Raw genomic sequence first — 19697 nt, forward strand, 5'->3', positions numbered from 1 at the left:
ATTATGTATTTATTTTTAGCTAAATTATGAATGGTTATTTAAAGAAAAGTTAAATGTAAAGATTAAGTAAATACACACCCTGTTAAGTAAATTAAATGTATTAAACTAGCTTAAGAAATCATAGAATATATATGTTTACACAGGTAAATCGACATAAAACTCAATAAAATCTGCATTTGTTATATTAGTATAGAAAAAATAAATAAACATCTGTTCAAAAGAATAAGTAAATCTAAGCAATCCATGCAATAAGATTAAGTAAAAACCATTAATAAGTTTTAAACATAGGTCTGTGTGTGTGTATGTATATTTATATATGGTACACATTAGAATGGGGTGGAGGATTATTCTGAAGATCGTAATGTCCCAGGGTGTATTGATAATAAAATGTTTGAACAGCTTTCAGCACCGCTAACTTGTATAATTCTTATCATTATAAAGAATGAAAAAGTAATTTTAAATATATTAACACATGATATTAAGTAAAGGGGAATAAATCATTCTCAATTACCTTGAGAAATCCTGAATATATAAGAAGTTAAACTAAACAGAGCAGTCTTGGTTAGTTGACAACCCTCGGTGGTGTGGCAAAAGCCTATTTCTTACAGAATCAAAGAATGATTAAGTCATTTTAAACATTTCACCATCATTGGGGTGTTAAGTAAAATAAATTAATAAAGTAAAACTAAAGTAACATAAGAAATCATTAATACGAATATTTTTATGAAACCAGATTTGTACTTTTTCTAGTTAATATCAGTTCCATAGTCTCAGTATCTCAAAGTGTGAGACCTAGGTAGATGAGAAGGAGCTTCATTCATAGAGGCAAGAGTGAAAGATTATCACATAGAGGGACTGAGAGTGATACACCGTCACCCGGGGGTCAAACCGGCTCACGTGAATCAAGCAGAGTCGTTAGTAAGATAAGCTTACACATTGTTTTGTTGTTGTTGCTTTTCCCCTGCAAAACAACCAGCTGCCGAAAATAGAGACAGTGATAGAAATAGAAAAAACAGAAGGAATGAGGTAGGCACAGAAACATGTGGGTTTTACAGTAGGGGACTTTGTTTTAATAAAAAAAATACGAGAGAGAGAGAGAGAGAGAGAGAGAGAGAGAGAGAAATGTATGTATATAATATTATATACATATGATATCAACTGCTTTGGCAACACTACGAAACTGTTTGTCATGCCAATAAAGCACCCTTGAATTGAATTGAAATTGAAATTGAGAAAACTCAGACTTATCATTATGCGTTTTTGAGAGAAAGAAAGAGCTAAAATAAATTTAAAACATTTTAATATCTTAAGTTTAACTCTTTTAAGACAGTTAGAAATCAGTTACTAGACTCTATTTAAGTAAAAATGAATGAACACATTACGAGAGAGAGAGAGAGAGTGAGAGAGAGAGATATGATATAAATAAAATGTAGCAACAGCTTAACTCTGACAAGCTTTAAACATGGCAGAGGTTTTTTTTACAAAAACAATGCCCCTATACAGACTTAACACAAGGTTTTTTATTTTATTTTTAATTAAACTTAGTCTTATAATTAAGCAACCGGCCTATCCGCAGATGTTTCCAGAGAGAGAGAGAGAGAGAGAGAGAGAGAGAGAGAGAGACAGTGTGGCTAGGATAATCACACTATGAGGAGTGGGGCCTGAAACTTGTATTGGTCGGGCCTGGGTCACATCACAGATCACCTTGTTGATCTTATAAAGGAATCTGATTTCCTAAACCATTACATGCATATTAAAAAAAAAAAAAAAAAAAAAAAAACAACAACAGAGACCGTTTGTCTGCAGTCAGGAATTAAGAGATTGGGTGCCCCCCACAGAAGCCCCCACCACTACAGGAGGATCTGACCCATTCACCCTTTACAGTTGACCAACAAGATCAAAGAACTACACACATAACCTGTGGGGGAGAGGGGGGCAGGAGCCACCCAACACTACAGCAGGCTCTGAACTCTCTGGCCCATTCACACTCTCTGGCAAGAACAAACACCTACAGACCTAATCAGCGTGGGGAGAGGGAGGGGGAGAGGGGGGACAGAAGGACAGGGGGCTATTGGGGACTTTGTGGTTGAGGGCAAAATGGGTGTACACTTCCTTCTGGATATGACGTAGGAATAATTAATAAGGTGAACTATTAGGCCACGCCCCGAGCGCCCACTATTCTACTACTGTTACACGGGTCAGAATTTGTTTAGTATTCCAAATACTACAGGAAAGTTCCACCCTCACTATTCTGAAAATTCAGCTCTGGAATATTCCATTTCATATTCCAAATATACTGTTTACATTGTAGGAATATATTTATTTTCGGAATATTCAATAGGCCTATTCCGAATACTAGTGGAAAATTAGTGGCCATGTAAACGCAATAAGTGTTTAGAAACACTCAGCTTACCTAATTAACAAATATCTTGTGATTCTAGTATAGAATATGTGCAATTTCTCTAGGCATTTATTACTAGAAATGTTTGGTGTGATCGTGTTTAAGGTGAAAGGACTGTGCTTCATAGTTCTCTTAACGTTTCAGCTATTAAAGCCTCAGACAACATTAGTCAGAATGAACATCCTTCTGGATATGATGTAGGAATAATTAATAAGGTGAACTATGAGGCCACGCCCCGATCGCCCACTATTCTACTAACGCCATATTCTGAGTATGTGGATGAAATCACAGAAACTCATGTGTAAAAGGAGTCAGTGTGTCATAAATAATGAGGACAAAGAGCAGATGCTTGTTGTCTGATGATAAAACTTTAAAGAAATTGAAACGACCAACCAGTCTGATGGATAAACACACTGAACTTTTTAAAAGAATGGCAGAAATAAATTGAACTGCATTAATGTATTACAATGAATTAAAACCCACAAATATCTAAAATATTCAGAAAATATGCAAATTAATCTATTGTCAAGTATTAGGCTGCAAGAAGGCAGCACTCAAAAAAACTTCAGGTGAACTTCTAACACACTTTCACTGCTCTCATATTTGCAGCAGGAAGCAATTCTTACTTAACAGCATACACTCAATATTCCTTTTGCCAAACAAGGAATATCAATAATTTTCAGAATTTAGATTACAATGTTTTATATTCTGAATACTTAAAATTACTTAAAATTAAGAATATGTGTGTCATGTAAATGTAGTGACTGGAAGTGTAGTGTGGCTGGAAAGTATATCACTGGGAAAGGGAAATAAATGATACAGTGACAGGAGATGCAACAGTTTCAATTTAATATCCATCAGAAAAAGAAAAAATATTAAAACATAAATAATACAAGATCCCCTTCAAACTGTATTTCAGTTTCTTTGACAACTGAAATGTCCCTTTAAAGGAGCATAAAACAAGTGATCTCTCACTATACTGTACATGTAGGTACAAGCTGAGGGGTTTTAATCAATTGAGTTAATCTTACCATTTATAATATTAATGAATTAATGTAACCTGACTGAGTTTCACTAACTAGCTACACAATGTAATTACTAAGTATCTATTTACTAATTGATATACAGGAGTTATGGTAAATGCTTTGGTAAATGTTTAAACTTTCACTGAAATGATAATGAATGCTGTGCTAGAACTCTGTCTGATACAAATCCTTTAAATACTTATTATTGAATGTTAAAGGACAAAATGTTATAGGCCTACTTAATTGAACTAAGACAATGTATATTCATTAAAGTCATAGACCTCTGACACACACTGAATCACTACAATACAAGAAATTAAGTTAAATTAAAACCCCCAATAAACATACCCAAACCACATGTACAGCAGGTGTCAGAGAATACATGTATCTTCCCTTGCAATTTAATCCACAGGTTTACAGAAACAACACTTTTAAGTTCCGTTATTTTACACAGAGTAGACTCTAATATGTTCTATCTAACAAATGTGCGCATACTTCTGCATATCATCATTAAACATGTCAGAGCTGTGCTCTGTTGCTGGCCAACGGGAGGGAAGATGGTGGATCTCAGGCTCAAGCTGCCTTAAATCACAAGGTTCATTTGAACAGACTCGTGCTTTCCGTGTTCTCTTTGCATGGGTGGTGTATCAGAACATGCAATAGGAGCACGGGCATCTTAACCATCCACCAGCTTGGTACTGCATTAGAATTTGGCACCTAATTTTGAAATGTATAGACCGAATGTTCAGGTTGCTGGCAGACCAGGGGTGTATCACAGATTGCTTCATGTCTAGGACGTGCACAAAGGTTAGTATCAAGACACTATGGACGACAGTATGGCTTGCATGCCCTGTGCAAAACCATCTCCAACTTCTTTGTGGCATAGGATCTGTTTTGCATTGATACAGGAGAAACTAAAAGAATGCCTGCATGTCTATTATGTGAAGGCAACACATGGAAGTCTATCTAAAACGTACTACAGTAGGAATACTGGAGAAAAAATTATTAGGTGCCAACGGATATTTCATATATGTTGTTGTTGAGTCCCATTCCTACCAGGTACTAAAAGGCAGAACAAGCACTGTCACATACACAACAGCAACACTGATTAAAAACAATAAAGCACAAATCTATATACACGTTAATTAAAAAAAAATATATATATCACAGATACAATTGCACCTACAGGTCAGTCACTCCATAATTGAAATTACTGGCACTATGTTATGTTACATGCCTATCATAAGTCATCATACAACTTGAACAAATTGAACTATACATTTCTTAGGAATATCGTCTTTAACATAATCCCATTAGTCTTTTCCTTTTAGAACATAAAGACAATGTTTTATTAAATAAGTAACAGCCCCACTAACACACACAGCGCTCACTGGATTTAGAAGTCAAGACTGCACCAAGCTGCTGGATCAAAAACAGTGCCTTTTACAAACTCAACAGAACTCAAACCCAGATTCAGAAAAGGTGGATCAAGTGTCAGATTAAGCCTCCCCAAAGCCACCCCCGACAAATCACAATACTACATGTTATATACCTACCAATTGTATAAGATACTGACACTATTTAGACAAATTAACCACATTATGAATTCAATTAATTAGCTGAGAAACAAAATGCTGAACGATGGGATGAGAACTGATAAAACCTGCCTCACTCTGCATATCAATGTTGTCAACCTGTTATGTTCATGCTGGATATAGTAAGCAGTATCCCTAGTCTGGTACATAAGGCACCTGGCCATTCTTTGATGTATATATGTATTTATTTAAATAAGCCCTGCTGTCTAATCTTTGGGGCTGCATTAGAATCCATTAAAATGTCCTTAACTTAATGGATAACACATTCAGTATAATTTATTTAATGTTTAGGTTAGTTGATAGAAAAAAACTCAAATTTAAAATCCTAATTTAATTATTCTTACTCGGTATCCATCAAGCTGATACATTTAAAAAACACTGAGAAGTTCATATCAAAACAGAAAAATGGCCTTGCCAATACTGTGAATTCAGCTTTCTGTTTCGTCCCCATTTTTATGTGCTTAGAGTGTCTCTGTGGAAAGCTCGTGATAGCTTATTTGAAATCCACATTGTCCTCTATATCAGCCTTGCAAGTCTTTTCTTTGGTTCCTTATGTAAGTCATCTCCCATCCTAACCCTCTTCATTAATCAAATCTTAAAAATAAAATATTACAGAGCATATAGGGCCTTGATTAGAACTTCAATCAGAACAGTATTTTCATTTTCTTGACACAAACCTAAAACATTAAGAACCTTTAGTGTACTTGAACATCAAACCTTAGTAAAATTAATTTACCTTGCTATTTTGGGGTTTCTTTATAACTCCAAAAGATTTCCTTTACCTACTGAGAAAATAATTCAGCAAGTGTTAAACTGAAGACAACAATGAAAAAATGGGTCTGTAATTTTGAACACTGATCCAAACTGGCATATCATCAAAATATGAACTTATCCCACAGCTGATTTAAGCATTAGTTAAGTATTGGAGCAGTAGCACTTCTGTTCACCCTCATAGAAAGTATCCATCATAAATGCACATAGATATTGCATATTCCACAGCAATGAAAATACACAGCTCTGTGAGCCTTGCATTATAAAACTGCAGTTGAGAGGTACTGAAACTAGACAAATCAATTAAAAACGCTTCCAAATTCTTACACAGTCTGTGACCTTTGATTTAAAGGCTACATGGTCCTTTAAAGAATTCTCTGGATGAAAACTGAGGGATTGCTCGGCTGAAATGGAAATTCCTGGCAATTAACTGTTTGTAAATGAGGAACCGAGTAGCCAAGTAAGGTGACATTGATTCAACTGCTGTAGTTCCATAGTGCAATCCTCAACTTATTACATTATAGCAATGTGGATGGTCTCTAGGCTCTAGTTAATTACCACAGTCTTATGAAACTGAAGGACAGACGTGTTTACTAGTGGAACATAATGGGACATGGACATAAGAAAAGGGAGGAATTCAGTTTATAGACCAGACTATATAAGAGGTGGTTAAATTAAGAACTTGTTCCATTTTGGATCTGTTACTTCAATTACATACAAGGCAACTGAATGGAAATTGTGGCTCGAGAATATTATTAATATTCCACATATTTTACAATGTCTGTGTTTTGCCACAATGACTACAATGGCACTGTACAGCTGCCTTTTGTATATAACCATACATTAAAACAAAATATACAATGTTTAATGGCATGAAATGCATACGATGGAAGTATGATCCATCGATGTACAGGAAGTAGAAAAAGACTGGAGTTATTTTAGGGCTTTGTAGTGAACTCCTATAAAAAGCAGCACATCAGCTTATAGAGCACACTGTCCAATCATTGTATTGTAGTGTTGAGGTCTGTTTTTATGGAAGAGATTCCAAGCCTCAACAGTAACCCTGTAATTACACAAAGGTGCAAAACACAGAAACACATCCAGATATAAAGTTCAGTAAATATATATTAGTGCCGAGTTGTTTTAAAACCTCACTGGGCTCTCAATTATGGAGTTGTAAAGGGGAAAAAAGACAGTTCATCATACAGATTGTTTGAAATGAGAGAAGACGAGCATGGACTGACCTAGAGTAATAGGAAGAAAGCAGGTGCTAGCCTATTACCCAGATTTGTAGCTCTGAAGAGGTGCACTTAATTCCGCCTTATGTCCGAAATGAAAAGCTGTTTTGTATACGAGTAATATCCAGCCTCATTCCATTGTAGTCCAGACCACTAATCTATCATGAACATAGTAAAACAGGGCAAGGTAATCATGAAAATGTGTATTTAGGGTGAGACAGCCACCTACTGGCCTACCCTGAACTACCCTGTAAGTCAAAGGCCCCTTGAGTTCTGTAGTGAGGCACTTTGGTCGAGCGGTTCAATATGGGAACAACCTAGTGTCAAAATTATATTTTAAATGCTATGTCACCTGTTATGCTCTCAAGATAAGCTGATGGTGATCGGCCCAGAAAACGGGTCATGTTCAGTTCATTTACTGCAGCTCTGTAATATTAAAGGGTAAAATGCATTACACTCCACACAGGTTGCCCAATCTTCAGTGAAAACCACGGACTTACAACAGCGAGGTAAGGACAAACAGGTTAGACATTGACCTATAGGGATTAGACTGTTACCTTAGCACTAATATGTATTCCCAAAGCACAGAAAGTAAAGGTAAAATAAGTAGAAGAAATAAACCAAATGTAGTGGACACTGTTATTCATAGTTGTTAACCATATGATTATATTTGTAACATCATTATTTATAGGATAGTTATATACCTGTTTAGTATCGGGGAGATGTGAACATCATGTTCACTGCCATTTCCGTTAGTATAAAAATAAATAAAAATAAAATTGATGTCAAATGTCGATGCATTCTTCACTTAAACAATGAAAGACTGCATGCACATTATGTCATCCACAACTCAATTTAATGTATATTACAAAGAGCTGTATCTCTGAGTGCAATGTAAAACAACTGTTTGGTGTTTATTAGTTCAGAATTTGAGGCATACTGCAGACTTTGGGATTCTTAACTTGATTTTTATATGTTTACATTTTTATATTTTACTGTCACATTTACAGCAACATTTAGTTTTCACTGTCACCAACAAACTCACAGACATTTTTTTTTCTTTTTGTTTTAGTTTCACATAAGACCTTTTATGTTTAACATACTACAACCTTCGATTTATTGAAATTATATGAGTATAGGGAATACAAGTCTATTCCATTTACTAAAAAAATACTTAAAATTTTAAAGATTATGTGTTGCAAGCAAAACAAAATATGGTCACTTTTAAGAGGTTATTTGTTCCAAAACCTTTTGCTGTATCTAATTTATTCCATTTTATTGTATTCTGTAGAAGCTCTTATTCTTTCATCAGATATTTTAAAAACACAACATTTAGTTGTTTGTGCTTTTCATTTAAATGGATGGTATCTTCTTTTTACCCATAGATGTAGAATATAAAAAATAACTATACTCAGTGGTCTGTTTATCTTTAGTGTTAGAATTCTACTAATTTTAGTGTTTGAAATGAAGGAGTTCTGCTCATCAAGAGAAGAGCAAACACAGAGGGCAAAAAGTGTGAAAACTGAAACCAAAGGTACCTGACCACATATACCTTAGTCTAATACTTTGTGTTTCAAGTCATTTTTGATCATTAAAAAATGCATTAGAGTGGAAATACATCAAGTAAACAGCTATGAAGAAAAATAAGCTGTGGTCAAGAGTAAATCTACAAACTGCAGCAATAAAATCATAACAAAAGCAGACAACTGAAATTAACTAAATGAAAAGACTGTAATCTAATGTAAAGCACCAAACTGTTACACAAATTAAAGCCATAATTCAAATCCATGTTTGCGAACAGGATGAATCTGTGAACATTCTCCAATCTGCAAGGTCTCTGAAGACAACAGTTCAGAAAACAGGAGAGTGAAGTGCTATCTATTACAATGGGTAGACTTGCCAATGCTCCCCTGGCTATTGACACCCGTACCAACTCAACGTGTATGCCATCAAATCTACTTGTTATGCAGCACCTTTCACCTTTCCTCTCCTATTTACTCAGGGTAACAAAAAGGTAATATGTAGACCTAAGTAGGGCTAATTACATGATCCCATTCACAAAATCAAACTACCACTCGTTTTTTTCCTGAGAAGTAAGGGGAAGGAAAAATAAATAACAGGAAATCTTTTTTTTTTTTTTTAAGACTGGAATAAACTTGCACTCTTTTTAAACATCAACATGTTAATTTCACACTGTATTCTAAATATATGTATGTATATATATATATATATATATATATATATATACACACACACACACACACATACATACACATACACCAACACATTGTATGTTTCCATGACTGCTACATGATTTGAAAAAGATATTAGGTTTTCACTTTTTAAAGTTTTTTTTTTTTAGTTTTTTTTTTTACAAACACCTTGCACAACAACACTCAAGTACAGCAGCACATGGTGCTATATTTGCAGTCACTAGTGCACATCACAATCTGGAGAGGATTTGGTTACAAATAAAATTAACAAAAAACAAAACATGAAAAATAAGGTAAATTAAAAATCAAAATCGTTTCACATGTCATGACAAACCACAAGCTGGCAGCAGTGACCCAGTGACAGAACTTTCCAAAAACCTGGTCATGATACAGGCCCAAAACTAACACGGGAACTGTACACTGAAGCTGGTGCACAATAAGCATAATTCATTTTAAGATCCTGGCCAAGAATACAAAGGAGTGCAGTTAAACAAAGGTTCATTAAATAGTGCTGCCAGGGATCTAGTCTCCAGGACCATTCACTGTGTATAGAAATCTCAAACCCAATCTGGGAGTAGGGATGGGGGTGTTGGGGGCACAAAATGAAGAGTGACTCTCCATGTGAGGGTTGCCACCAGGAGTAGAGTACAGATATGTTCAGAATGAAAAGAAAAAATATTATTTTTGGCTAAGTTACAGGAGATTACGATAATATTCTAAAAACGTGTGTGGTGACTGGACTGTCGCAACCATGGGCAGTACAGTACAACATTACCTTACTGATTGCAGGAGGACAGTCAGGGTCTCCGTTTTGAGCCCAGAGAATGTGGAGTGGGGGGAGATGTGTGCGGTGTTATGTGTGCTGGTACAGTGACAGAGACACTAAATGTCTTACTCTCTGTTTACACTGTGTAGATAGTGCTGGGACAGTCCTGTTGTTAAAAAAATTTGCTTGACAAGCACCCTTCTTCAGCTGACCACAAACCCCTGTTGCCAGTGTACAGAGGCCTGGAGGGGAATATCAAACAGGAAAGGAAAACAATACCACCTAAAAAGGGGGTACAAGCATGCCTGTCTTAACCAGGTTCAAGGAAGGGTTTGGTCACCGATGCCGACTCGTAATTTGCATGCTCACCCACACCATGGCTGTTTGCTCCCAGTCAGCGGAGCCTACATCTGGTTATCGTAGGAGTAGTTGGGTGTGGCAGAATACTGCGGCTCCTGCTGGTGGATGGCACCCTGAGCAGCGCCCATGGCTGCGTTCTGAGCTGCCTGCTGCACGTGGGGGTTCTTCCAGGCCCCAGTGGTCCACTCCTCCTGGGCCTTGCTCAGGCTGCCTCCACTGCCACGATAGAAGTTGTGCACCTGGGAAGACCCCCCCAACAAAGAGTGGTACTATACTTAGGACAGAGTAGCTGCATGCTTTTTCTTAAAAAAAAACACACTAAAGTCCCATGTGTTTTTAGTTCATGGCTTACAGGGAAAGCGACCCTAAAAGCAAATACTGCACTGCTGCAAACTCTTCCCCGAATCTACAGTCTAATCTATATATCAGTAACATGCCACATGAAAATTCACTACTGATCTGAAATACATAATACATAAAGAAAAAAAAAAACACGATTTACAAAAATACAATACATACCTTAGTGAGAGCTATGAATGAGATGACAGCAATGCCTGTAAACATTATTGTTGGGATCAGCATGACCACTGCAGATCCAATATTAGTGCCAAAGAAAGATATTGTAGCAATCCAGCCACTGCAGGGGAATAAAATATCAATGTTAAACACAGGAATAAAATATGATTACCCACCAACAGTGGCTGACGTGTCTGTAGGCCTATATGATCAGGTACTGATTCCTGTGTGAGTCTATTCTACAAAATGAAGGAGAAGGGTTCTAAAAAAAATATGATGTCACTACAAATATTCATTAACATATATATATATATATATATATATATATATATATATATATATATATATATATATATATATATATATATTATATACACACACACACACACACACACACGTAACAGATTATCCTCTAATGGAGAACCATTCAAGGAAGGATGGACAGCAGCTCCCATCTAAAATGCTCACGATGCTCTGAGAAAGATAAGTCAAAACACGTAAGCATCATGATGTTCACTTTTTCTCCAATAAATTAAGTATGTTTTCTGTGACATCAGTGAATGCGGACTGTTTTTAGATGGGAGTTACTGTCCATCCTTCATTGAATGGTTCTCCATTAGAGGATAATCTGTTTCATATAAACTCCCTGGGATAAGGCACCCAGCATTTAAGGTGTATTAAAACTAGTATAGTGCCAGCAATTTTTGAAACTCACACACACACACATATATATATATATATATATATATAGCTCTGGAAAATAAGAGACAACTCCAAGTTCAGAAATCAATGTTAAGTGGTCTCTTATTTTTTCCAGAGCTGTATATGTATATATGTGTGTGTGAGTTTCAAAAATTGCTGGCACTACACTAGTAGTGTAATATATATATGCAACTTTGTACTCATTTTGAAGTTTAAAGTGTAAACTACAGGTAGCGGAGAGACCTACCAAAATGCAGATAGAAATAGCAAAGTTACAATGGCCATTTCCCAGAGAAAAGGCCATCCAGCTTAGTAGCATATTGGAACAACACATTAGAGCTCCAAGAGTCTTGAAAATAGCTAGTATCGGTTGAAACTGAACGCTGCTCTTACCATACTCCCCAACCTGGAATTCCTACAGCTTGGATAATGCTAATCACAACCTGAGCCATGAAGGTGAAGAAAAAAGCCATGAAGTTAAAGGAACTGTCTGTCCTGCAAAGAAAGATAGAGAGGGAGACCAGTGTGACTGAAAAGGTCCATAAATATTTGGACAGTGACACAATTGTCATCATTTTCGCTCTGTACGCCACCACAATGGATTTGAATGTGCTTTAAGTGAAGACTTTCGTCTTTAATTTGAGGTTAGTTACATCCAAATTGGGTGAACAGTGTAGGAATTACACCCATTTTCATATGTGGTCCCCCCAATTTTAGGGGCTCAAAAGTATTTGGACAAACTAACATAATCATTAATTAAACTGTGAGTTTCAATACTTGGTTGCAAATCCTTTGCAGTCAATGACTGCCTGAAGTCTGGAACCCATAGACATCACCAGATGCTGGGTTTCTTCCCTGGTGATGCTCTGCTAGGCCTGCACTGCAGCTGTCTTTAGTTCCTGCTTGTTCTTGGGGCGTTTTGCCTTCAGTTTTGCCTTAGAACCAATCACAGAGATAGCAAAAACATTAGGTGTGGCCAAATCAACTATTTGGTACATTATTAAAAATAAATAATGCACTGGTGAGCTCAGGAACACCAAAAGACCCGGAAGACCACGGGAAATAACTGTGGTGGATGACAGAATAATTATTTCCCTGGTGAATAAAAACCCGTTCACAACAGTTGGCCAGATCAAGAACACCCTCCAGGAGGTAGACGTATCTGTGTCAAAGTCAACAATCAAGAGAAGATTTCACCAGAGTAAATACAGAGGGTTTACCACAAGATGTAAACCATTGGTAAGCCCCAAAAACAGGAAGACCAGTTTAGAGTTTGTCAAAAAACATCTAAAGAACCCTGTACAGTTCTGGAACAACATCCTATGGACAGATGAGACAAAGATCAACTTGATGGGAAGAGAAGAGTATGGAGAAGGGAAGGAACTGCTCATGATCCGAAGCATACCACCTCATCTGTGAAGCATGTTATGGCATGGGCATGTATGGCTGCCAAGGGAACTGGTTCCCTTGTATTTATTGATGATGTGACAGCTGACAAAAGCAGCAGGATGAATTCTGAAGTTATAATTCTGAGCTATATTATCTGCTCAGATTCAGCTAAATGCTTCAAAACTTCACAGTGCAGATGGACAATGACCCAAAGCATACTGCAAAAGCAACTTAAGACTTTAGTCAATCACCTGACCTGAATCCAATTGAACATGCATTTCACTTGCTGAAGGCAAACCTGAAGGCAAAACACCCCAAGAACAAGCAGGAACTAAAGATAGCTGCAGTACAGGCCTGGCAGAGCATCACCAGGGAAGAAACCCAGCATCTGGTGACTTCTACACTAGAGTCTACACTTAAAGCACATCTTGATTGTTTCCTATCAAATCCATTGTGGTGGTGTACAGAGTCAAAAGTGTCAGACTGATAATTGTGTCACTATATAAATATATATGGACTTAACTGTATATTTCATCCTAATTCAAGGAATTGTCCTTCTATGGAACAAATACTCTCAAAAGTTGTTTGCTTAGTCATTTAAACCATGAAATACCAAATTAAATATTCTGGTCAGAGATATTTTAAAGTAATTATGTTTTTTTATATATACATAACATATATATTACAAATTTAATATGAAAGTAGATACACCACCTGTATTCAACAGCACATCAAACCACACTCTCTAGTCCTACATTTTGCAAGATCTTGTTTTCTCACATTTATAATGCTGTTTCAACATTTATTTATTTTTTAAAGTTAGTCCACACAGATAAGAAAACAAAACTTGTAGGCAGTGTATGAAATTACCAGGGACTGATGACAAATCCACACATAATTCCTGCAAGAAATAATTATTTCAGTAAAGATATATTATACTTAATTCTGTAATTATGTTGTCATGCTTGTGCATTAATAAAGGTCTGTTCATGTGCCATGTAGGGGTATTACATAATTTTCTGCTAAGAGAAGCTACATAAGATTACACTCCATTAACATACAATGATCTAGCTAAATGTATCCCACTTACTTGAAGGCTTTGTAAATGGGCCTAAACCAACACACATAGGAGCAGGGTGTGAAGAGGATGAGCCAAAGAAAAGCCAGTCCAAAGTTAACAGCTCCACCTCCGCCAATCAGCCATGCAAGGCAACCAATCAGATTTACAGCCAGAGTGATGCTGTTCACTGCAAACACACAGAGATCACACAGAGTTGCACACACAGTGCCAGCTCAGAGCAGGAATCCATCCAGCAAAGAGAAGTGACCGCACTAAGCTGCAGTAGTGCACAGAGCTGTTAAGGTGACTTGTTTTCAGCATTATAGCCAACTACATTGTAGCAGAATTCTACTATGGAGCACTATCCCTTAGATAAGCCAACTCTTATTTGTTTTGCCACCCAATAAAGGTAAGGCTATGTAAACAGCCTTCTCTTTAAGCACACTTAAGATTACACAATATGTGTTTGTAACACACATACAATTCAAAACTGTTGGGTGACACATAGGTACAAGATTTATCAAGATTCTCGGCTCAATATGTTTTTTGTAAGCCCTTTAAAAGTGCATATTCATGTGTTGTTGTTTTTTTTTTGTTTTTTTTACAGCACTACTTCAACATATGTGACCTCAGGGGTGAAATAAAGTTTGAGGTACACCTGACAAATCCTTAAAGAACAAGTCAAAGACACTTCAAGATTAATGGTACACATCTAAAATATGCAAGACTAACTTTCAGATCTAAATAGTTAATAATTATCATCTCGAGGTCACATGGCTTTGGTCACCCTCAGTGATCAACATAACTCTGATGCTGATTAGTAAAATTTGTCATAGTGAAATTAAACATAACATTGAAACATGTGTCATCTGAGGAAAGATCTGTTGATATTTGACTGAAACCTGTTTTGCCAGGACAAACCAAGAAGGAAAAGCAAAGAATGTCCTTGAAAGTCTTTATGTTAATATACACATCTCATATGATATTCAGCCCATCGTTGCTTCCAAAACACTAGTTACAGCATACCTTTTCATTATGTTTTTAGTTTTAAAATGCAGTTATAATGGCAATTGGCCAACTGGTAGTCATAATGATATAATTTATTATGGATAGATATCCTGAAAGTGTCTATATTTTATATGCATAGTCTGTTTCTCCAGGATTGCTCCCAATTATTCTTTACTTTAACACCTGTGTTAGTATCTTCAGTTAAACATACAATGTGTCTGTAAAGGCACTGCTCTGTGGATCTGAAGATCATAGGTTTCACAGAAAAGATAGCTACCATCCCCATAGCTGACCATATATTGTTTATTTTTTTTTATTTATTTTTTTTACAAAGTTTGTTATTGAAAATAAACAACACCAGCTCACCCTGGACAATTATTGCAAAACCAATTCAGCCACTGCTTCAGTCTATTGTCTGAATTAGGGAAAGTATGGGGTTTCTTAGACCAGTCAATTAAAAAAGATAAATATAGATTATAGATAAGGATAAAGATCAAAGGAAATTACTGTTTTGTGCATTGTTGTATGTTTTTTGGTTGGCTGCACATTATAACATTGTTACATTGTACATTAATTTTAAAGGCAACCTTATTGCAACAGTTCCTGATGTGGTTCTAGGTCTCTACTTGAATGAATTAGCATATACAGAGATCCATCTCTTGTTTTTGGTGGGTGACATTATTAATCTCAACTGACTATACCAAACATATCAGTTAGGCCTATACCATAAAGGAAGAAGTTAGAGAAAATCTTAAAAGAGCCTGTTCTTGAAATTCAGAAGGAAATATCTAGTATCTAATTTACGGAACTGGTAAAAGCCTGGGTCAGGTTAAATACTTACACATCCAGAGGTAATACAGACGCTTGGCCAAGGTGCGGTGCTGCTCAGGGATCTCATTGAAATCCTGGTAGAAACATGGCTTCAAGGGAATAAACCCCGGCAGAGGGGGGAAGTTGTTGATTTTTTCTAGACCAAAAATTGAATAATCATTATTTAACAAAAGCAAAACAAGACAACAATTAAGAGGCTACAACAATTGTAGTTCCATTTAGGTCTGTGTGCATTGTGGGTAACTCAGCACTGCACTATAAATCCCTAGATATTAATTACTTTTCATTTATTTCCATATACATCCCATTCCACATAGTCAATTTTCAAATTAATGAGTTATTTTCTCAGAGTGCTCAGAGTATGCATTTAGTACCTTATAAAGAGATTTAGTCAAATTTAACCTTCAGCCAAATTGATAACAAGGATTCTTCAAATACAAACTTCAGATCAGTATCTTACCTGCCATGGATGGACCTGAACTTTAAGGGTTTGTTTTTCAGGGCACTTCTTCCTTCTCTGTAAAATTAGAACAGCTAAAATCAGTGTCCTCCAACTTCATCTTAAGTTCTCATTTCTCCTTTTATCAATATTTCTGTAACATATTTAATAAGATGTGTTTCTTTAAGATACAAAAGATCAATAATCTGAGACATGTTATGGGAAATGTTTCCAAATTCAGATTAATACTATTAATTAATTCTAGTATCAGTCTTCAACTTTTTATAATGCCAATGAAACAAATTTAAGATGTTTTGTATTTATTTATATTTTACAGTTGTGATTAGCCTATAGCCATGCAGACTGTTTACTAGGAAAGGATTTCTGTACCTCATTTTGTAAAAAAATATTTCCAAATCAAATATATGAACTTTCAAATTTGGAATGTATGCACTTATTTTCATGCACATTCCCAATTTTATTTTATTTTTATTTTAAATGCATTCACATCCACAGATCAATTTTCCCAAATATTTTTAGTGGTTGCACCCATCTCTTACATTTAGTATTAAAATACAACAGTTCTATATTTCAAAATATGGATGACTCAGTCATTACTGCTGGACGTTTTAAAGAAAATGTCATAACACAGTCATAAAACTCCAAAGGCATGAGGCATACAATTGCAATAGTCAATAGCGAATGGGAGTCAAATATGCCCCTCACTGGAATTATTTTCCCAGCAGACACCACACAGTGTAGTTCACTGACTGTTCCAAAAACAATGGCTAGCTTATATGAAACCAAGATGTGAAAGTAAGCCCAGTATGTAATAGTTTTAATGAGAGATGCCTAATTTTAGTAATTCCCCCCCAAAAAAATACCCAGTTATTGACTGTATAAAATAAAATAGTGCTCTACAGTGTGTTTTAAGGTTAAATCAAAGATGACAGATATGAGAAAAAGAACCACACTTTTAAAGATGTGTGACACTAAACTGAGATTTTCATGTATATATGTTTTAATAATAATATTGTTAATTTCCAAGATTGTGTAGGCTATAGGCCACTACTTACCCGTCATGTATTTAGGCATATAACAATCAATTCATATTCCAGAACGACAATGAAAAAGGTCATTGCACGACTAGATACAATAAATAAGGAGAATAACTGGTGTATGGTAAAATACTTACATCAATCCTAACCGACACAGACTAAACTAATATTCGCATGTCTAAATACATGCGTGCATTATTCCCCCCCCCCCCCCCATATCTTTAATGTCACCACATCCCTTGAAAACGATTTACACCAAAGGGTGTAGCACACATCTTGCTCCTGCACTGAATAACTGTACACTGCCACCCCTTGATCTGATGCTTGACACTGTACCACGACGCAGAAGAGAGACACATATTAAAATGAATCAAAGCGACATTTGTCCACACTGTTCAGCTGCAAATGAACACGGTTCTGTTGTGGATAAGTGTTCAAATCTGAATGACCTAAGTAGGGCCTTGATTTACACTAGTAGTACTTAGGCTTCCGTTGGATGCGTAAAATAATCTCCTTACCTTCTCTTTCTGTATCCAAACAATATACTGTGCAATGTCGCTTTTACTGCATGCTATTTTTTGCAGATGAACTAAGAGAAAACCAGCTTCAATTGGAGGATGTTGTTTGCTATGAGCTGGGGAACTGGTGTATTTCTGTAGAATTATTATGATTATTATTGCTGAGGTCGTGGGTGTAAGAGTCTGACTCTCATTCCTCCTATCCTGCTCCTGCCTGCGCCGTCTCAGCCCTCAGCGACCAGCCAACAGCCGCCCAGAGCCCAGATCTCGCGAGAACTCCACCGGCCCCATCCCGCAGCGCTCTCCGCGGTACTGAACTGATGGGCGAGCGACCGAAAGATGGAAACCCAGGCGAGCTGAAGCCAGGTCACTATTAATGAGGGAATGACATCACTTATAACCACACACACACGAACACACAACGAGCTATTGTGATCTCTGGTGTGTTTCATTAAGATAACATTGAAACAACAAGGGCTCTGCCTTCTCCGCAGGTGTACCAGTCAACCTTTGTTACGCCTCACATCAATGTGCCACTGCCAGCATGCTTTATACATACAATCTGAGCTGTCCCAATACAGTGAGTGTGTATGATGTCTAAAATATTGTTTCCAAATATCAAAAACATCAATGAAGTGCTCTACTGTGCTGTCTATTTGTATTAATTCATATTTTCACATTTGATGTAGACTGTAAAAAGACTGTAAAATCAGTTTGTATACATGATCCTGGCATGGTAACATCTTTACTGCTAATGTACTGCTATATGCGATGTTGCCATGAAACTGTGTATCTGCATCACATCAAAGTCTAAACTATTTATTTGATTTGATTAATGTAGCGTATGTATTTGTTATTTATTTTAAAAGTTGTTACTCGTTTGCCATTTTCTCCCTCCCTCTCCCTCTCTCCCTCTCCCTCTCTCTCTCTCTCTCTCTCTCTCTATATATATATATATATATATATACATACATACATACATACATACATACATACATACAAATAATTTTCTCTAACCATCATTAGTTGATCGTTTAATTTGACAGATGTTCACGTTTATATATATGAGAAAATGGTTTCCTCTCACATAGTTTTTACTATGTTATTCTGCGACAATTGTAACTTCATCATCACTGGCAAAGCTATAAGTAATGACTATACATACACACAAATACAAATATATACATATACTGTTTTTTACTGTTCTTGCACAGTACTACATGTAAATTTAGTACAAGCGAAAACGTTTTTTTTTTCATTGTGTCGGATTACCAAAACAGCTAAAAATAAGGTGAAAATGCCTTTTTTATTTAAACTGAACAAGAAAAAATTAAATGTCCCTTAAATGTGTCCTACTTTGTGGGCATTTCCTTGATGGTAATAACATACTTTCGGATCGCAAATAAACTTTTTTCCATTTCCGATTAATGAATTAAAGGTTAAATGTATTTTTGGTAGTTCACAAAAGTTGATTCTCAAACACGTTTCCATTTTTGAGCGCCACTCCGGAAGGTGGCAGTATAGCAAACCGACTCGGGTGAAACCGCGGAGAGAGAGAGAGAGAGAGAGAGAGAGAGAGAGAGAGAGAGAGAGAGAGAGAGAGAGAGAGAGCGCATCAGCAGTAAACAGTGACTTACTCTTGCAGTGGGAAATGCTGCAAAGCCGAGCTTTGTCGGCCTGAGGCGTTAATCGCTACTGATTGTATTAAGCGCTTTAAACACAGTTTCACATTCAATCAAGTTCCGGTGAGTCCGCTTAAACCAATGTGTATGACGAAAGGGGGGGCTATTTCCAAATATGTCTCACT

General features: G+C 36.3%; 1 protein-coding gene across 2 annotated transcripts; it reads right to left on the minus strand.

Moving 5' to 3' along the window:
- Nucleotides 1-3233: 3233 nt before the first annotated feature.
- scamp5b (secretory carrier membrane protein 5b) lies at nt 3234-19613 on the minus strand. Of its 2 annotated transcripts, none has more exons than XM_066701671.1 (7): nt 19528-19613; nt 16336-16392; nt 15886-16011; nt 14067-14223; nt 11981-12082; nt 10889-11006; nt 3234-10608 (listed from the first exon to the last, which is right to left on the minus strand). In XM_066701671.1, exons 2-7 carry the CDS (start codon nt 16340-16342, stop codon nt 10414-10416), a joined length of 705 nt encoding a protein of 234 aa, XP_066557768.1. In that variant the 5' UTR covers nt 16343-16392; nt 19528-19613; the 3' UTR covers nt 3234-10413. The 2 variants fall into 2 exon arrangements, with proteins under 2 accessions (XP_066557768.1, XP_066557767.1); XM_066701670.1 differs by lacking the exon at nt 19528-19613 and adding an exon at nt 17891-18110.
- Between the last annotated feature and the right edge of the window lie 84 nt (nt 19614-19697).

This window comes from Amia ocellicauda, chromosome 4, assembly GCF_036373705.1.
Source record: "Amia ocellicauda isolate fAmiCal2 chromosome 4, fAmiCal2.hap1, whole genome shotgun sequence".
Lineage (NCBI taxonomy): Eukaryota > Metazoa > Chordata > Actinopteri > Amiiformes > Amiidae > Amia > Amia ocellicauda.